The sequence below is a fragment of the Patagioenas fasciata genome, chromosome Z, assembly GCF_037038585.1.
Source record: "Patagioenas fasciata isolate bPatFas1 chromosome Z, bPatFas1.hap1, whole genome shotgun sequence".
Lineage (NCBI taxonomy): Eukaryota > Metazoa > Chordata > Aves > Columbiformes > Columbidae > Patagioenas > Patagioenas fasciata.
In genome coordinates this window covers 67,195,549-67,214,922 of record NC_092560.1, presented here as the reverse complement: position 1 = coordinate 67,214,922, position 19,374 = coordinate 67,195,549, and the positions used below count along the sequence as shown (strand labels likewise).

Sequence of the window (19,374 nt, the reverse complement as noted above, 5' to 3'; positions counted from 1 at the left end):
CAGCAGACGAAACAGGCAGCAAGTTGAGAAGCTGACAGGGCATCACACCTCCCTCACTCTGTTCAAGATGGGGCAAGGGAGGACAACAACCTTAGCTGGATACCATTAGCTGGATACCACTTACTCCACACCATCAGCTACAGTGGAGCCTAAGGGTTGTCCACACAGCTCCCACATGTTCAGGGAATTCACTCATCTCAGTCACGTCATCATGTCCCAAGGAAGACATGTCGTTTGGAGCTGCATCAATAGTATATGAGGTTTGGGTCACACTCATGTTTCCCCTGAGTGGCTGTGGTAAGGCCACTTATGAACTGATTCAATAAAGCTCCTTTTCAGGTTAGTTCTAAAAATATGCAGCACCATCTGACTACTGAACTCAGTTTTACCAGCAATTTTCCAAGTACTCTCCTGTTGACTCGACCTGCCACTTGGTTTCCTTAGCATCCCCAATGTATTTATATTCATGGCACACAGAGTTCATTACAGGTACCTTTACATTTGGGCTCTTTTATGTAGGAGACTTTTTTCTTTGCTGTGTTAACAAAGTGCTTTGCACAGTGGGATGGCAGTCAGTGACCAGGGCTCCCATACATTAGCGCTTCAATTATCATGTGCAATATTCTTCATTACTGCCTCTCACCCAAATTCCTAAATAAATCCTGCTCCATCAACTAACAAATAAACTCTATTACATAAATGCACAGTGCTTTCATTAGCCCATACAGGCTTACTGCTCCTAATATCACATGCCATGTTCTCCTCTTGAAATGGAAAGAGCACAGCACTGAATGACCACAGTGGAATAAGCTGGTAGCTTGTGTTCTCACCACATGTAAACTTGGGGGAAAAAAAAGACAGCCATCATCTTGTTAAGCTCATATTACTGGTCTGAAGCTATAACATATCCTCTGCTATAATGGCATGCTGTCATGCGACTTGCCCTGACAGATGTTTCTTGGGCAAAACAAACAGCAAACATAACCTTCCCAGTGCTGAATACAGAAGCTATTTCTAGCACATGAACAATTTAAAACAGTGCCTCCTAACCTGTTCCCAGTCTTTCCAAAGGATTCTGTCTGAGCAGCAGGGTAATCAGATCCTGGGCATCGGGAGGTGGCGCTTCATCCTTCTCAGGCCAGTTGATTTCGTCTAGTAACGCAGAAAGTTGTTTGTTATTACAAACATCCCAACATTCAGCAGAAACTGTGTGAAAGAGCTCTTAGTGAGTTAGCAGTAAAGTCAGTGTTAAGGCAATTTTTTCAAGTTGATCTCTGGTGCATACTAATTATTTCCAATTTTTATACTCTCCATACAGACTTTGTAAACATAATGTTACAATCTCACTTTCCTCAGAAGTATCCTTTAGCCCAAAACAGTGTTTAACAACAGGAATGCTTGGCTCATAGAAAACTATTGCAAAATATTAGCACAACTTGTATGCTGTCCCTTTTCCCTTCCCCCAACAAGAGTCATGGTTTAAATTTTAGTTTTGTTCCACAGAAACTAGTGTTCAGATGGACACAGCTGACCTGACGCAGCAGTCACCACTCACATCTGCAATCCTCCTCTAATGCTAGTAGACTCACTGAAGTCATCACTCCCATGACTATGAGCAGAGGTATCGGACTCTGCTCTCAAGAGGTACATGCCAAAGGAGCTTTTTTCCAAGCGTCTCCTACTTCAGAGAAAAACCACCTCACTCTGCTGACTTTTATACTACTAAAGCTTTTGCACTTCACAGCAAGTTGGACCTAAATCATTCAGTCAAGATATTAAACCTTGGAGTATTCAAGTATGGCTGAATAAAAATTCCACCAAACTTAAATTTAAATTGAACGATGGAAAAATTAGCCAGTTTCACTTTGAACATGAAATTTATAACAGTTTATACAGCAACTTTTGTCTGATTTTTAGGAGAAGCTGCCTCTAGAGATGTAACATATTGCAGGTTTAGACAAAACTCTGCAGTTTCTTATGCAAGTATCAGCTACATTATAACACATGGCAATTTGTTTTACAAAATGCAAAATTAATACCATATACAAAATACAGTCTAAACTGCAAATTTTGTCATTAATTTTAGACTACTCCCCCCACTTCTTCCAGTCAGAGAGCATAAAGATAAAAACACATGTGCATGCGCCCGAAAACGCAATAAAAACATGAGTTATTTCCATGTTTGCCTGCCTCCAGTTTCCACTGCAGTTTGAATCTGATTTGGAAAATAAAGCATGAATATGCATTGCAGCCATGAGGCATCCAGAAAAAAAGCCAGCATTTGCTGTTTGTGTTAATTAAACAGTTGATTCCCCTTGCCACTCAGGCCTTGGCGTATCACATCAGAAAACAACATGGTTATAAATCCATGAACAGCTAGGATGTTGTATAAAGAGGTCCTTTACTAGAAGCAACTCACAAATGCATTTCATCACAGTTTACAAACAAGTCTGGCTTTCAACTTCAGAGATGGAAGCAAGCAAGACAATTACAGAGTGTCTCCCTAAGTACAAAGGGGATTTGTCACATTCTCAGAGAGTGTGGAACCAGAAGTGCTGATAGCTTTGTTTCTATGCTTGGCTTTTTTTGTGTGTGTGTCTCTCCTCAGTTTTATCCACTGGAGCTTTTAAGTAGACTGTAAAGCAGATTAGGAAATACTCAGTAACAAAGGTGCCATTCTGTTAAACTTTTGGCATAAATAGAGGCCTTCTACATCTATGCATCTGGGAAATTTATGGAAACAGCGGGTAGGATAGTAAACAATTCTGTTTAATTATCATTCAGTTTTGCCACAAGCCACATAACAATGCTTAGGGTCAGCTTGCAGGTTAAGATCTAAAAGGTTACTGAATTTTAAATGGAAGAAGAACAGCTGCTACAGAAATAACATTATACTAGAACAACCATCAATGAAATCATTAACAATCTGTGAATTAAATTTGTTTCCTTCTCTTTCTCATTATTTATTATTTGGGAGACATTTGTTTTATTACATCTTTGTTAATTTCTTCATTGTGCCATGAGGCATTTTCCCATTTATGCAAATTTATTTTAACCATTTCTTCTCTGGTATAATTTCTTTACTATAGACTGAAATCACTGTGCCATAGTGGTATTACTTTTCTACTAATACTGCTTTCTTTTTTCAAACAGTGCAGCTTAGCCATTGGAGGCCACAATACAGCAACAATATACAGTAAGATCAGCTTTTATACCAAATTTATTCTTATTGCTTTGGCAGCAAATTGTGTATTATAATATTACAATGTGGGTTTTTTCGAGCAAAACTAGCTTGAAAACCTAGTCTATCAATAAAGTTGTAAATACCTTTACTACTAACAGACTGAAATATTTCTCAGCAAGCTAAGTTTGGGGTTTTTTTTGTTTGTTTGTCTGTGATTCTCACCACTGATTACTTGTCCAAACAGCTCTTCTGGTGTATCTCCAAAGAATGGCACACATCCAACAAGAAATTCATAAAGGATAATTCCCATAGCCCACCAGTCCACAGGTTTTCCATAACCCTGTCTCAGTATCACTTCAGGAGCAATGTATTCAGGTGTACCACAGACCTAAAATATAGAAAATAAGCACGATGGTAAACCAAGTATAACTGGGCTATGTCACATCATTTATAATTCTTGAAATGTAAAATAATGTTGAAACACTGAAAAGTGAAATTAAGTAGGTTTTAGTCTCCTGAGTCTGCATAACAGCTAATATTTTCAGAACGACCTAGCTACGTTCACAGACATCAACATTTGAGCACCTGTCACGCAAAACACAGTTTGCATTTTGTACAAGGGAGTCCATCACGTCAAATATTTAACTTAAACATATCCTTATCTTTACATGAAAGTTGTGATGCTTTTATCTTAAGTAACTCTTACAGTGAACAGATTGTGAGTAATGGTAATGAGGCATGCTTAAAGGGAAATGGGCCATAGCAAGGATTTTAGCACCCTTGGCTGTACAATGCATCATGAGCTCCACAAGTACTCTGTTGAGACTTCTGAATTCCTTAGAAAAACTGTTTTCCATTTGTCTCTCTCAGAGATTCACTTGCACGCAATTAGGTTGTTTGTCTTACTAATAGATCCTAATGTGCAAAGAAAAAAGCCTAGAATGATCTGCAGGGCATAAGTAAAAGTAATTGACACACACAATTGGAACACCAATGCAGAAATAACAACAGATTACACAGTATTATGGTACATTCCGCTGGCAAAACATCACTTTGTTTGAACAGTCAAGGTAGAAGTGAAAAAGGCTGTGTCTTACTTGTTTGTCAAGGAATTCTCTGGCATCCTTCTCAATGTGACCCTCATACAGATTGGTAGTCAAACTCATTAGTCCGACCTTTGACAGGCCGAAGTCTGTAAGTTTTATATGGCCCATGGATGTTACCAATAAACTGAAAATTAGAAAGACCTGAAGTTACCATGGTATAATTCAACATCATGTGCTTACTATTATACTTGAAGGAAAACATTTCATTAGCACTGCAAAAATAAAAGGACAGCTTTGAAAGTATTTAACCAGGTACAAAATAAATCGGTTAAAAATATGACAGTCTTACATTTGTTACTATTATTATCAGATGTAAACAAACTTTTTAAATGCAATTGCACAATATCTTATAGAACCATACAGGTGTTGAGAGCTGAATGCTGGATGTTTCGAAGAAAAAGAAACAGTCATCATCTGAAAGACGTAGAATAAATGTTGAAGTGAAGGTGAGCGTTTTCTGTTCATAACAAGCCGGATCTTTCATTTCAAAAGATCCAGGTATTAAGTTAGTAACTAACACTACACTGGCCTGATGTATCATGTTATAAAGGTACTGCCATTCAAAAGACATAACTCTAATTTTCTTTTATATATATATACACATATATAAATATATATATAAAAATACATCTATATATATATGTGGTTTTTTAAGTGTGAAAGGAATGTAAGACTAATCGAGCTGCAATAGCCATACCTCTTACTGCAGCCACTTGCTGCAATGTATAGGAACAATACTGTATTTCTAAACATTGTAAAAAAACAAACAAAAGAACAACCCAAACAAAAACATGTAACAGGAAAGATTTCCCCATCTGTTCAATCTTGTCTACATATATTCAAATATCTCTGAGGTGATGATACTTTATGTTAAACAGTGTTTTAAGCATACTTTGAAAGATCATCTCCTTAATGACCAAAATGCATTTTCCTCCATGCTAGTCAGAAAGGTAAGTACATTTTTTTTAGCTACTCCAATAGCCTTGTTCCATCTTAAAGACAGAAAAGTTTCAAGAGCTTTTTTGGAAATAAAACAAAACATCTTCTGTAACTGCAGGTAATGATAATTCAAATTTCGAGCAGAAAATGTGAACCTACATAACATCATGACCAAATGAACAAACAAGAAAACATTTCAAAAACATTCAAAGAAAGGTTACACCTTTCATATTTTATCTAACAATTTCTACGTCCTCTTTTGGTTACATTCTATACACATACTTGTCTGGTTTCAAATCCCTATGTACAATTCCATAATTATGAAGGTACTCCAAAGCCAGAACAGTCTCCGCAAAGTACATCCTTGCCATGTCTACAGGTAAGGGACCCATATTCTTCATCAAAGTAGCACAGTCTCCACCTGTGGAAACAGGATAAATGTTCCAGATGACACTATGAATTCTAAGGTGTATCAGTATAACCCATATATGCTGCAGAAAGGGACAAATGGTAGTCATAAAGGTTTATTTTCCAGTCTGATGATTCAATTGAACATGTAACAACAACAACTGCTGTACTGGAAACACAGTGTGAACCTGGGAGCAAGCTGATGCAGCTGGAAGTCTGTGCCACCACTTTCCAAAAAAGCCACAAACCAACCAACCCACCCACCCTACCAAAAAAAAAAAAAACCACCCAAACCAAAACAAAAACCACCAAGGGGAAGGGGGGTAGGGGTGGGCGGGGGTGTGTGTGTGTGTGGAATGCGGTACAAGTGAAAAAAAATAAAAGCCCACACAACTACAGTCCCTTGCTCTCCTTCATTATCAGTGCCTTAGTGCCTTTTCAAACTAATTCCTTTTCCCTTTTCCTCTGTAAAAATAATGATTACAAATATCGCAACATTTCAACATTTGCTAATGAAAAATTTGAACCCCAGAAAAGCAAACAGCATTTCCACACGAAATTTGAATGTTAGGACACTTAACAATCACAGTCTATGAGGAACTTATTCGAAAAGCAGTTATTTCCTATTATAGCTGAAGCACAAGAGTTTTTACAACCTCTCACTGCAAGATAATGACTGGGAAAAAAACCACCTTATTGCTGGATTTAGATACTAAATCTGTATTGCCAGAGTACAGACGGCACACGAGAGGCCTTTCTAATGCAAATACCATATGGGTTATTTTTCTTTCTTAGCATAAGAAAACTCTCTTCTTTCTCTGTAAAACAGAACAAACATTTTACCTTCTACATACTCCATGACCATACATAAATGACGTTTTGTTTCAAAGGAGCAATACATGCTGACAACAAATGGATTTTCTGCAAATGTCAGGATATCACGCTCAACAAACGCCTGTTGGATCTGGTTTCGGAGGATGAGATTCTGCTTATTAATTTTCTTCATGGCAAATCTTTGTCTGGTTTCTTTGTGTCTCACAAAATAGACCGCCCTGAAGAAGTTCAAACAGGAGAGAAAAAAAAATTGCATAACTATTAAAAATCTATTTTAAAATACTTTTTTTTTTTACAAATAATTATTCTTTTAACTTTATTATATAAAGATTTGTTTTTAATTTAATGTAGTTGCCTTTCACATTAAAGAATAGCTACAAGCCCCATTTTGTTTCATAACCAGGACAAGTCTCAGCCAAAACAAATTACTACACAAACGAAAACCAAACAACTCCCCTGCCCCCAAAGCAAACAACGGATAGAGTAAACGGGCCCCCAGCAGATACAGCAAATGCTCTCAGCTCAGGCAGATTTTTGGTGTTTCCATCAACAAAGGATCATATACAAACCCCAGCTTTGGCACAGTGTTATAAATCATTCCGACAAATGCTTATTCTGCAAGTGTGCTGTCGGATAATTATGAGTCAGACTCTGTCCAGGGGATTTTAAAACATGTCACAGGTTTCTCATGAAGGTTGCTCAGAAGTTGCTCGGTAGGTGCCTCCCTCATCGCCAGGTGCAAAATCTTCCATTCTTGTTCAGTCCCTGACATCAGCATTGATCCGTATCAGAGGCAGGTCACCAGTAGGTAATCCAAAACAAAGATTACTGCCTGAACCACACGGTAATGTGGGATTAAGATGTTTCTTGACATGTGGAATTTCCACTGGGCACAACGCTTCCTGTAAGCTTGGTTAGATAAGTTAAAGGTAGTGAGGGAAATGAAGGAAAACCTCACATGGACAAGTCTTCTTTCTTTCAAGACTCAGGAGAAGCAACCACCCTGCCGTGAAACACTGACACAAGACATTACCAATGCTTTTCTCAAAATTCCTTGCAGCAAATCCTGAAAGTGTTTGCCTTGCTTGAAATCTACTTTGTAGCATTTAATGCTTGTAACATCTCCACTATATAGCTACCACAATACTCAGTTTTTATGGAAAGAGAGGACTAAAAGGAGAAAATAGGGGGGGAAGAAAATGGGATTCAATTATGTAGTTTTTAAATTCAATTTGTTGTCCCCATGAGGTCCAATTGTCAGCATACAATTATTTATTTAAAAGCAAAAAGCAGTTCTTGTCTTACTATTTATATGAGGAGCTTCCCACAGCTACCAAAGTCAGAGGCACTGAAAAAATCCAGGTTGCTGCTTTCCTTTGTGGAGGAAAACTTTTTCCAGACAAGTTTCTCTTACTGATTTCAAAAGCTTTCATTAATCCCTTGTTCTTGTCTGAGCACAAAGCAGGTAAAAGACATTACATCATTATGAAAGTAGGCAAAAAGTACCTTGGGCAAAACCCAAGACAAACCCCACCCTTCTTGCCTCCTACTAAGTCTCACTCCCTTCTGCCCCTCCCAAAGGGGAATACAGACAGAGTTATTCAGCTCCAGTGCTCCTCCCTGCTGGCTTCATGCTTTCTGTCCTCCTGCACCTCTTCCTACCGCTGCCCTCATACTCGTTTTGCTCCACCCCCTCATTGCAACTCCTTCCCTTCGCTTTTCTTTCCCTCACGTTTTGGTTTTCCCCTCTCTTGTTGCTAGCTCCTGTCAGTGTACCCCGAGTTTCTCAATCTCCTGTGATTTCATCTTTTCTCTATTTCAGCACCCTTGTGCACTTCTCACACACAGAAAAGTGAGCCCTTCAGGTGCCTGATGGCACAATCCTTCAAAAACACAAGTTACACGAATGAACTGAGGACTGCTTGAGGACTTGTCATGCAGATCTTTCTCAGAGCTTTAATATGGACAGTGTGCCAAGAAGAAATCTTAAGAGACAGATATTAACCAGAGCACATTATTACAGCATCTTAATAAACCCTCTCTGCAGATCATGTGGATCTGAAGGGTCATTACTACCATATTTGAAGATGAAGAACCAGTTAAGTTCTAAAGCCTATCTAGTCCAGTAAGTACCTGGGACATGTTGGTTATATTCCCCCAACTCTCTGAGTTGCATTCTCCAGTCTAACAGACACAGGCAGAAAGCTAAGTAACTTAACCCTAGGATGCAGTTATCTACAGCTCCTCAGAAAAAGATTGTAAAGTTCAAGTGCATCAGACTCATCAGACAACTGCAACACAATTGTCTCTCTCATGTTTACAGATGCATACACTATTAATGCTATATATGCTTTTAAATGATCCTCAACGTATAAAAATGTCTAACATCACTTACTTACATCCTCTAAGCACAGTAACCCCAGCAAACAGCATTTGTGCTTTACAATGAAAATTATGCCCTAGCCAGCAGCATGTTATTCCCACAGAAAACCTCCTTTCTTCCCCCAGATGCTCCCAGTTCACAGGAGCGATGCCATTTTGTCAGCCTACCAGTACACTAAACTAAGCACACTGTGACTACTGCACCCAGGACTGCCTGTGACACCACTGTTCTCGGCTCACACAGTATTAGAATTTGCATATTAGAATTTGCTCAAATGTCAACAAAAGGATAAACAGAAAATGAAATCTTCCCAAAGAGAAAAAATTAAATAAAGATGTACAAATTGCCCAGATATTAGGGGGGAAAAAAAAAAAAAAAAAAGAGAAAGAAACAGGAAACCTTCCACGTTTCTGCACAACCAGGCTTCAAATTTAAACTAAATGGAAAACTTAAGAGTAAAGCACATATCTGCTGAGATACAACTTTGACCTTTAAGGTAAAATGATGGGAACAGCCACACTAAGTTCTAGCACATAACTCTGTCTTGGGTGATTCTGAACCCTGATTAGCTACACCTGAAAAATGCTTCTGTTATCGTATAACAACTTACTGTGTAGGATGGACTTTTAGTTTCTGTCCACTGTCCTTGAAGCTATCATCTTGCTACATTCTCCCAGTCCTGGCACTAAATTGCACCGTTTTCCTCCTCCCACCACAGACCCACATTCCCACATCTATCTCTGTTCTTTATTTTTCACAATGCTACAGCTGGAGCACCAGACAGAAGTTTACCTTTGTTTTTTATGTGCTTCTTTTAAGAGACAGGACAATACCTCACTACTGGTTTCTTGGTCTTGATCATTAAATGCTGCTCATGATTTTTAGCATATTATAATAACAATTATAAATTTGAGGACTCCTTTAACACAAAAAGCAATGTATTAAGAACACCCAGATTATCTAATTGCCCTGTCGATCTATTCAATGACAGTGGTATGCCCTGTCTGCCTGCAAAGCCACAATCAGAGTGGTATTGTTGCAGTCTCCTGTGGTTTCAAATGAAGAACTTGCTTCCCTACCTCTCCCCTTTCTGTTTTCATAACATGGCAACAAGAGACTTCTAAAACATCCTCTGATTTCACCATATGGGTCTCAACAGGTACACAAGTGCTCTGTATTTTATTGACGCTGTATTACAACACAGGAAGAAAAGTTTACTTTTCAAGAGAAATAAGAAAATTCATAAACTTTGGCATTGTCCAAACACTACCTTATTCCACTTCCAACACAAGTCTTAGCTTGAAAAAGTATCTCTAAAATACTTTTAGCTAAGCACTGTGCACATGTATTAAGGTGACAAAAAATGCTAAAACATTTAACTGTGTTCTCAAATTGCTCCAACTTTAATATTATGCAATCTATCCCTCCAATTTTACAACCAAGATTACTGTTTTTTCTCTAAATTACTTACAGGCTTAGGCCTAGTTTACAGCTCTTCAGTAACTTCAGCTTTTAGAGCCATTTTACAATCTACAATCCAGTGTTTGGGGCTAATGCAGCTTGGTCGCTTGCTTTGACACAATTCTCCAATTTGTCAAAGGACCTTGAACTCCTTGGGGAAACAGGGGAACTGTAGGTATTGTACCTGCTGCTTAAAAGTTACAGCAGCTCACCCGGAGTTATGTTTCATTCTCACAAGCAATTTCCTGAGAAGAGACTGCTAAATTCTGCACTACCTTCGAATTATGTCTGATGTTGCCTCCAGTGAAGAGAAGCCACTTGTAAGGCTGTGATTCATGTTACAGCAATATGGTAAAGTTTATGCACAGTTATATAAGATCAGAATTTACAAGCAGCGCTGCACTGCCTCCTAACTATGCGATGCCCATGTCTAGATCAGATTTATTTGGAGGCAGGAGGAAATGCTGCCGAAGTACTGCAGCACTCCTAACATGAGCATCCAGCACAGAGTGGGTCTTCTGAGCCCTGGGACAACATGCACAGCCTCCACTCAGCAATATTTCGGACCTACCTAGTCTGCCTAGAAGCAAGTGAGAAGCTGGCCATCTGAAGAAGAGAACATGATGGCTGTGATCCTTCTCTCATAACTGGTATTAGTCCTAGTTGTTCAAATATATCACAAATTTTGACTAATAAAACCACCTCTCCATATCTGAAAGTAGCAACATCTTCTGTCTTTCTGGCAGCGAGTAAAGACAGATGTAAAATGATGAAGCCGCTATCCAGATTTCCTGTTTGCAAAGGAAACACTTGAGAAATTGAGCTCCTCACCAGTTTATAGCATGCTGAACATTCAGGGAAGGCAGAATTCAAGACCTTCAACACAATAACAACATTCTTCTACGACTGAGAGAATTGCATTAGCTGCCAATATTAGATCCTCACACATATATTAACTACAGAATAAAGATAAGGTACTTGGCCTGTGCTGTACTGGGAAGGGAGGCTCACTCGGGGGCAATAAAGTGCATTTGTTCAAAGTTCATCATTTTGAGTAAGATCACAATGAATAATGAATATAAGTTCCCTAGCACAGAAATTACCAGCCTCTGCTTTCTGAACTCCTCTTAAAAGCTATGGGCTGCTAGGAATCAAAGCCTCTTACTCTGCATAGATCAGTCACCCACAAGTATGAACAGAAAAGAAGGAAAGGAATACAGCTTATTAGAGCTGCAGTCCATTTAGAGGTGGTGCTACTTAAGGGAACCTACAAAGCCACACTTCCCCCTATCCCCTTCCACTTCTGAACTGGTGGCTGTCAGGCTGACGATGAACTAACTGACAGTGTGTTATTCTGCAGCTGGTAAGTTTTAGGTCCATTCCCAATGCAACTATACATGAGCAAGTACTGTCAGCTCAGTGGAAAAGGGACAGGGATGAGCACCCGCAGGTTAGGGGCAGCTGCTGCCCAGGCCAACAACACCTCAGAGTTTTTAAATTTAGCAGGCAAGACCATGCACATGCATGTCATGCACATATTGACATCACCATCTTTGTAGAAGCAAAACCACTCCAGACAATTGCAGAAGTGGTATCATGTATTTGCTTTAAGCAGATACAGTTATATGCTAGTGAATCACAGAATGTTAGAGATTGGAAGGGACCTCAAAAGATCCTCTAGTCCAACCCCCCTGCTGGAGCAGGAACACCCAGATGAGGTTACACAGCAATGTGTCCAGGTGGGTTTTGAATGTCTCCAGTGAAGCAGACTTCACAACCCCCCTGCGCGGCCTGTTCCAGTGTCTGTCACCCTCACTGAGAAGAAATTCCTTCTCATATTTAAGTGGAACCTCCTGTTCCAGTTTGTATCCATTGCCCCTTGTCCTGTCATTGGTTGTCATCAAGAAGAGCCTGGCTCCATCCTCATGCCACTCACCCTTTAAATATTGATGAACATTAAGGAGGTCACCCCTCAGTCTCCTCTTCTCCAAGCTAAAGAGACCCAGCTCCCTCAGCCTTTCCTCATACGGTAGATGCTCCACCCCTTTCATCTTTGTTGCCCTGCACTGGACTCTCTCCAGCAGTTCCCTGTCCTTCTGGAACTGAGGAGCCCAGAACTGGACACAATATTCCAGGTGTGTTCTCACCAGGGCAGAGTAGAGGGAAAGGAGAACATCTCTTGACCTACTAACCACCCCCCTTCTAATATACCCAGGATGCCATTGGCCTTCCTGGCCACAAGGGCACAGTGCTGGCTCATGGTCATCCTGCTGTCCACCAGGACCCCAAGGTCCCTTTCCCCTACACTGCTCCCTGATAGGAACTTATACTGGAAGCTGAGGTTGTTCCTGCCCAGATGCAAGACTCTACACTTGCCCTTGTTATATTTCATTAAATGACCCTTGAGGCACTCCACTAGATACAGGCCTCCAACTAGACTGCCCCATGGACGACGACTCTCTGGTTTCTTGCCTTCAGCCAGTTCACAGTCCACCTCACTACCCAATCATCCAGACCACACTTGCCCAGTTTAGCTGTGAGGATGCTGTGGGAGACTGTGTCAAATGCTTTACTGAAATCAAGATAGACTACATCAACTGCTTTTAGTGAACAGCAACTGAACTAACATTACTTGCTTCCCTGAAATCGATCTTTATTTTGTTGAGCTAGTTCAGGAAACCAGGCTGATGTCAACTTGGACATGGGGTACCACTACCTGCTTCCTATTCCAAGCTGGAATATGGAAATAATGTTGCTCTGATTGAAACAAAAGTTTAAAATTTGGGAAGTAAGGAAAGTTTTGACTGGCTGAAAAGAGATAGACAGTTCGTGAAAGCACTAATGACTTGGCCAGCATCCTACATGTTTACTGATTCACAGCTTGTTTAACTTCTTGTATATTCCCAGCCATTCCCAAAAGCCTGATATACCTCATGTACTATACAGTCACTTAATTGCACTACAAATGAGTTTACCCAATCAATTAAAAGCTGAGAACTGCTAAGATATTTACTCAAACCTTTACAAAACCAAGTTTATATTTAAGCTCATCAAGTTTAGCACATCTGACAAATCTCTGCTACAGCACGCCAAGACCAACAATTACCCTGTCAAGTAAAGCTTTCCATTTCACTAATGAAGGCAAAAACACCACAGCAAAATCCAAGACAACAAAACGTATGTTTTTCTAAAAACTAGTTCAAAATAAAACCCTTCATTATAACCTCAAAATAAAAAAAAATTACAATAGCACATGGAATCTTTAATAAGAGCACAAAATATGCCCACTTATTTTTGAGAATAAATCAATGAAGCCCAGGTAGAATTCACACATATTTAGGTTATTTCAAAAAAATCATAGTGTGGAAAACATGGAAGGAAAAAAAAATAATCCCTGCAGCATAACAACAATAACTTTTATTTCAGCTGCTCATACTTGTAAATAAACAGCAATAAATGCCTATTGGGCAGTTTACTGCTTTGTATTCACAGATGGAAGAGGTATTATTGCTTTATTACATGCCATTTTGTACATGCATTAAAGAGCAGTTAGGTTATACTGATGTGTTCCCCTTTAAACTTGACTGTAAATTTAAAGTAACTGTCAATCATATTGGTGCCACTTAAAGATCAAAATATGATCTCTCAATATTATGGTCCCTCTTATCTGACATACCACAATGGAGACTTTCAAGCACACTGATAGTTCTGAAAAAGTGATACCCTAGAGCATTTTAGGACCCGAAGCCTCCTCAACTCACAGTAGTTGGGGTAGAGTGACTAAGTGCTAAAATCACATTTAAAATTGAGTAAATACTTTAAAAAGTCCATTGTCTCACAGTTCACTGACTGTTCCTTTCCCCCTATATTAATTAGTAAGGGGCTGTTGTGGTATAACGCAAGCTAGCAATAAAACCAGGACAGCAAAAGGCTGAAATAAAGAAACTCCCCAACAGAACTCCCTCTGTCTTGGTTCCAAGAAAAACCTGAGCCTAACAGAAGATCCTGACTCCCCTTAAATATGAAGCATGATGCTAACGGGATGGAATACTCTCATTGATTAGTCTGGATGTCAGTCAAGCTCTGCCCCATCTCTGTCCCCCTTCCTCATTCCTCACACCTGTGGGCAGAGCATTCACAACAGTCCTTGGCTCTCAGACCTGAGCAATTAAAAACAGTAACTCTGTCCCAGGATGTTATCTTCTTGTTCTCAAACTAAATCCAAACAATGACTGTGCTAGCTACAAAAAGATAAAGGTTTATAACTGCATGATGAAAATTAACCCACTTTCAAACCAGCACAGAGGCTTTACCTTTGTTTTCTTTCTTGTTCTAAATTTTTCTTCTAAGAAGTAACTATTTAAAGCAAAAATCCAGATGAACAAAATTTACTCTGTTGTTGTTTGCTTAAGGATGTAAGTAACGGCATTCTACTAAACCGATTAGATTTTCTGTTTCCACTTCTAATACTATCACAGTATAACCCAACAGCCTACCCCTGTTCTAACCTCTGCCAAAGACAATGATGATTCACATGCATAATCTGGATGCACTCCAAGCTGTTCACCATCTATTAGCTCTCCTTTTCCTCACAAATTTATCAGGGTCTCATCCAATTTCTACAACGTTTATACTGCCAATTCCACATATAACTGGCACTAAAAGAGTGTTTCCTAAGTATTTATTTTCCCTGTTGCAAACATGAGGAAAAAAGCCACAGCTTTTGATCCTTTCTTTTCCAGCTTTTCAGATCCCTACTTGTCTCTGGTATGAAATGGACAGCTGTTTCCAGTCTGTATGTCTTAATAGCTCATCAAGGCTCCTTCTGACTGTAACACCTATGACTCAAGAGCCACAGGTCTACTCAACCTCTGACTATAGGTGGCCAGCCTCACACTGCTGGTTGCAGCATATCCTTCAGCTCCCTCCACTCCACATCCCTCAGCATCCTATAACTATTGGGAAGCTGAGCAGGTCTAGTGGATCAGTCACCCTTTTCTCCGGTGGGGATCCACCCCAAACAGTTCTTCTTACCCTCCTCCAGTAAGACAAAGGGGAAAGTGGGTAGGAGATGAAAGGAGGAATGGCAGGGAGTAAGTATCTGCCAAGAAATGGAGAAAAGGATGCAGCCGGGGAGGGGAGCAGGAGTTACTGCTAACTACTGGAAGAAAGGCTTTTGAAGTCCTGGGGTAATTGGGAAAAGCTGGCATATGGTAAGTAATGAATGTGCCTAGGGAGAAATTCTGAAAAATGGGTTGTAGAGAGGCTGTATTTCAATATTTACATAACTTTGATGCAAATCATGGTATTTCCCCTCAGGCTTTTTGCTGAGCTGTGTAAGCAGGTCTGGACACAAGTAACAGCCTCCACACAAGCTATCATGACCAAGAGTACCAGGCAGTACTAAATACCTTCTGTCCCAGAGCTCAGGGTTACTTTTAACTAAATACGATCAGAGAATATTACTGTGTCCATCAGCCTCAGGCCATTAAAATGCCATGAAAAACTCCAGTGTGCAGATCACAGGTGTCTTCTCTTGTATCTCCAAGGTCTCTCAGCCCTTTCCCGTCGCTGCTGCCTCCTGCCTGGACAGGAGTACCACTGAGAAAACCCATCTAATGGGGTCTGCGCTGGAAAGCAGCACAGGCCTCTCCACTCCTGGGCTGTGACGCCGTCTTAGTGATGGGTTCCTCACCTCAAGATGGAAATCTGTCTTTTATGAACCAATGCCTCCCTCCTGATCCTGCAGGTTACACAGACCAACAGTTCTTGTCTTGATACATTCCAGTGCAGAAGAGGAGCCAAGCAAGGGTCCAATAGATAACATCTCATCAGAAAAGGCAACTGAAGACACCCTTTACTCTGGTGGGGATCCACACCACACAGTTCCTCTTACCCTCCTCCAGTAAGACAAACGGATTTAGACAAAAGGATTATTTGGACTTCATCTTTGGCACTACATGACACCTACTTCTGAAAAATCTTTGTGATGTAATATTCAGCATTTTAATTTACTGCAGCACACAGTAAATCATTATTGCCAAGCAAGCTTTCCCAAAAGCTTTTCTTGTGAACTTCAAATATTAGCAACAGAACAGGAAAGCAGAATGAAGAAGCAACAATGAAAACAAAATTCCTCACATAAATATCCCTGCAATAAGAAACATGGGAAGTTAACCAAAAATAAAATGTAAAAGAGCTGTTGTACTCATGGATTACTTACCCATAAGCTCCATTACTAATCAGTTTAATTGTTTCAAAATCACTTTCCCGAGGCTTCCTCTGCAGCTTCAGTGAGGTATTAGAGCTCTTCAAAGTAAAAGAGGAGAAAACCCAAACTTAATGTAGTACTTTTTTTTTTTTCAAAAATCAGGAAAAAATAAGCACCCCCAGATCCCCAAAATAAACAAACAAAACAAAACCCACAAAAAACCCCAAACAACCCAACAACAACTTAAAAAAAACCAAAACCAAACAAAAACAAAAATGAAAACCAAACCAAACCCAAACAAACATCCACAAACGCAACCAACCAACACCATGAACACACACAAACCACAATGCAATACATACAACCAAAAATCGACCAGCAAACTATCAGCAGGCTGTCACACCCTGATGAACCACCTAAAGGCTCTGGCCAGTGAGCCACACAGCTAGCATAGAGACCAAAGGGACTGCTGAAACACAGCTGCTTTTTCATCAAAAAGAAATCTGTTGCACCATAGCTATCTGTCTGCTTATCTACACGCACAGGTAAGAGCAGACAGGCATGAAGGCTGCTGGTAAGGAGTTACTAGCAATTCCTATCCAGAGTTACAGACCTCTGTGAATCCCACTAGGCACTCATTGGCCATTGCTTTCCCACTTCAGTAAATCTGATTGTAGCTGAACAGTCTGGTAGTAACAAAAGGTAGATGAGCTCCAATTCATTCAAATAAGCCTCTGCACATTTTGAACTAATGCTAGGATAGACTCTGATATAACTCAGGATAGACTATGAAGAGGCACAAAATGAAAGAGAAAAATATGGAAGATAAAACCACAAAAATTTAATCATTACAACGGCGACTTTCACCTACTTGTATGCCAGAACATTTTCAAAATGGAGTTGTCCCAAGTACTGCACAGCCTTTTTTCTAGCCATCATCTTTAATTAATCTTGAAGATGTAAGCATGAGTTAGAACTGGTGTATGGGGAGTGGGAGAGGATTAAGAGGGCATGGGACTTCAAAATTCAATATTCCAAACCCACAAGATCCTTTTCGAGATGTGTGCCAGATCTCCAATAAGTTCTGCAAGCCCTAGCCAGGCAGTCTGGTAATAGTTAATGTTGAAAGCAGATCTGGTTGGAACACTTTCAATTCAGCCCTTGCTAAAGAAAAGTCAGTCCAAGATTAGTGAATTTATTAATATAATGAACTAAACAGGAGCAGGGAGAGACAATTTATTAAACTGTTTAGCCCACTTGCCTGCCAGTACAGGATTCTTCCTAATTGTGTATTTATGATTTTGAATGGTCCTGTCACTTCCCATGCGTGCTTATTCCACAGGTACACATTGAGCAAATGTTTCTAAACATTCATTCTCTGTTTTCTTTACTGATTTCATTCCATCACCTTTATTACACTGCATTATCCCTCTTTTATTTCTTCAACATTAGCACAATACAAATAACTTTACAATTGCAATTTCTTAGCCAGATTGCTCCTTAGATTTTCCTAAGCACTTCAGCAGTTCCTTTAAGCCTTCTAGTTATCCTTTCTGCCTTTTCTCCTGTTTGTCAGTATCCTTCCACTAAATACTGCTCAGGTCTAATATACTATTTTAAATGCAGATGAACACAGCAGAGTAAGAAATACCCTTCATGTCATGGCTCTGGAAGCCTTTATAGGTGGCATTTTGCCAGAAAACCAGAAATTATCTCAAGATAATATGACATGGACCAGAGGATGATGTCTTTTCTGTAGTGTATCACAACCAGTTTAACAGATACCCTATGCTCATATTTTAAACTCTACTAACATTTGTAAATACCTGTAAATACCACTGTATTACCTACGCATCCCCCAAAACTGCACTTGTTTTTCTATTCATTTGCACTGAAAACTGACACTAAATTACTAGAACACCATTTACTCTGACTGAAACCTGAGGTGTAAGAACCAACTTTTAAAATAAGGATTTAAATTGAGAGCATTTAAACCTACAATATTCAGCCCAAGCAATTCCGCAACCTCATTTTTTTTTGCCAACCTGAACAAGCATCTAACAAAATATTACCGTATGATACCCATTATTGTAGTCAAATATTTTTGAACACAGATTCAGAAGAACAATGCACAATCTTCCAGATTGCAAACTAATTTTCTGAATCCAGGCTATCAGCTAACTTGCTCCTTTCTTCCTTGTCTCTTCACTGGATCAGTTCAGAGTCTCTCAATTTGATCATTAGTTGCCTCTGTAACTGGACTATTTTAAAAACAGTTTACAACACTTTATTTTCTATGAAAGGGTTTTAAAGTGCTTCTAAAAGAAAAATAAATACATCATTTAAACAGAAATAAAGGAAAGAGTGGTGGATTTTGTGGTAAAACAAGTGCCACAGGGTGAACACGAACCCTGTGGATCCTACAGATAAAGTATCATTTAGGAAATTAGGTAGAAAGTTTTGTTCTACTTTTTTTTAAGCCTTCTGTCTGCTGAGCATCACGGCATTAGCGTGAGGATTAACGATTCTTCTATTCAATCCCTTTACACATACCAGGAGAAAATACAATGCAGCAGGGAAGCAGGGAACGTAACAAAACACATTCATTTCTCCTTGCTCAGACTCAGCAAAAGCAGCAATATAACACGGAAACTTACGTTTATTGATTCATCCGTTACCAGAGTTTCTGCTGTCCCACTGTCGCAGTTAGCCAGCTGAGCTATTTCTGGAAACAAAGGTTAGAAACTTAATTTTAAACTATTACAAATACAAAAAAATCTGAGAAGTGACACTCTTCTTGGATACTTAATAAATATGACGCCCTATCTGTAATACTTGCTAAAAATCT

The 19,374-nt window shown here is 39.5% G+C and overlaps 1 protein-coding gene across 17 annotated transcripts in view; it reads right to left on the bottom strand.

Annotated features, from left to right (window-relative positions):
- MAST4 (microtubule associated serine/threonine kinase family member 4) overlaps nt 1-19,374 on the bottom strand; it is a 313,227-nt gene that overhangs the window by 22,769 nt on the left and 271,084 nt on the right. For all 17 annotated transcript variants that reach the window (XM_065860149.2, XM_065860150.2, XM_071802651.1 and 14 more), the window contains 7 exons: nt 19,184-19,251; nt 16,539-16,624; nt 6,481-6,689; nt 5,512-5,650; nt 4,282-4,414; nt 3,407-3,572; nt 1,051-1,152 (listed from right to left, as the gene is read on the bottom strand). In XM_065860149.2, the coding sequence (XP_065716221.1) occupies nt 1,051-1,152; nt 3,407-3,572; nt 4,282-4,414; nt 5,512-5,650; nt 6,481-6,689; nt 16,539-16,624; nt 19,184-19,251 (903 nt within the window). The remainder of the gene's footprint in view (nt 1-1,050; nt 1,153-3,406; nt 3,573-4,281; nt 4,415-5,511; nt 5,651-6,480; nt 6,690-16,538; nt 16,625-19,183; nt 19,252-19,374) is intronic.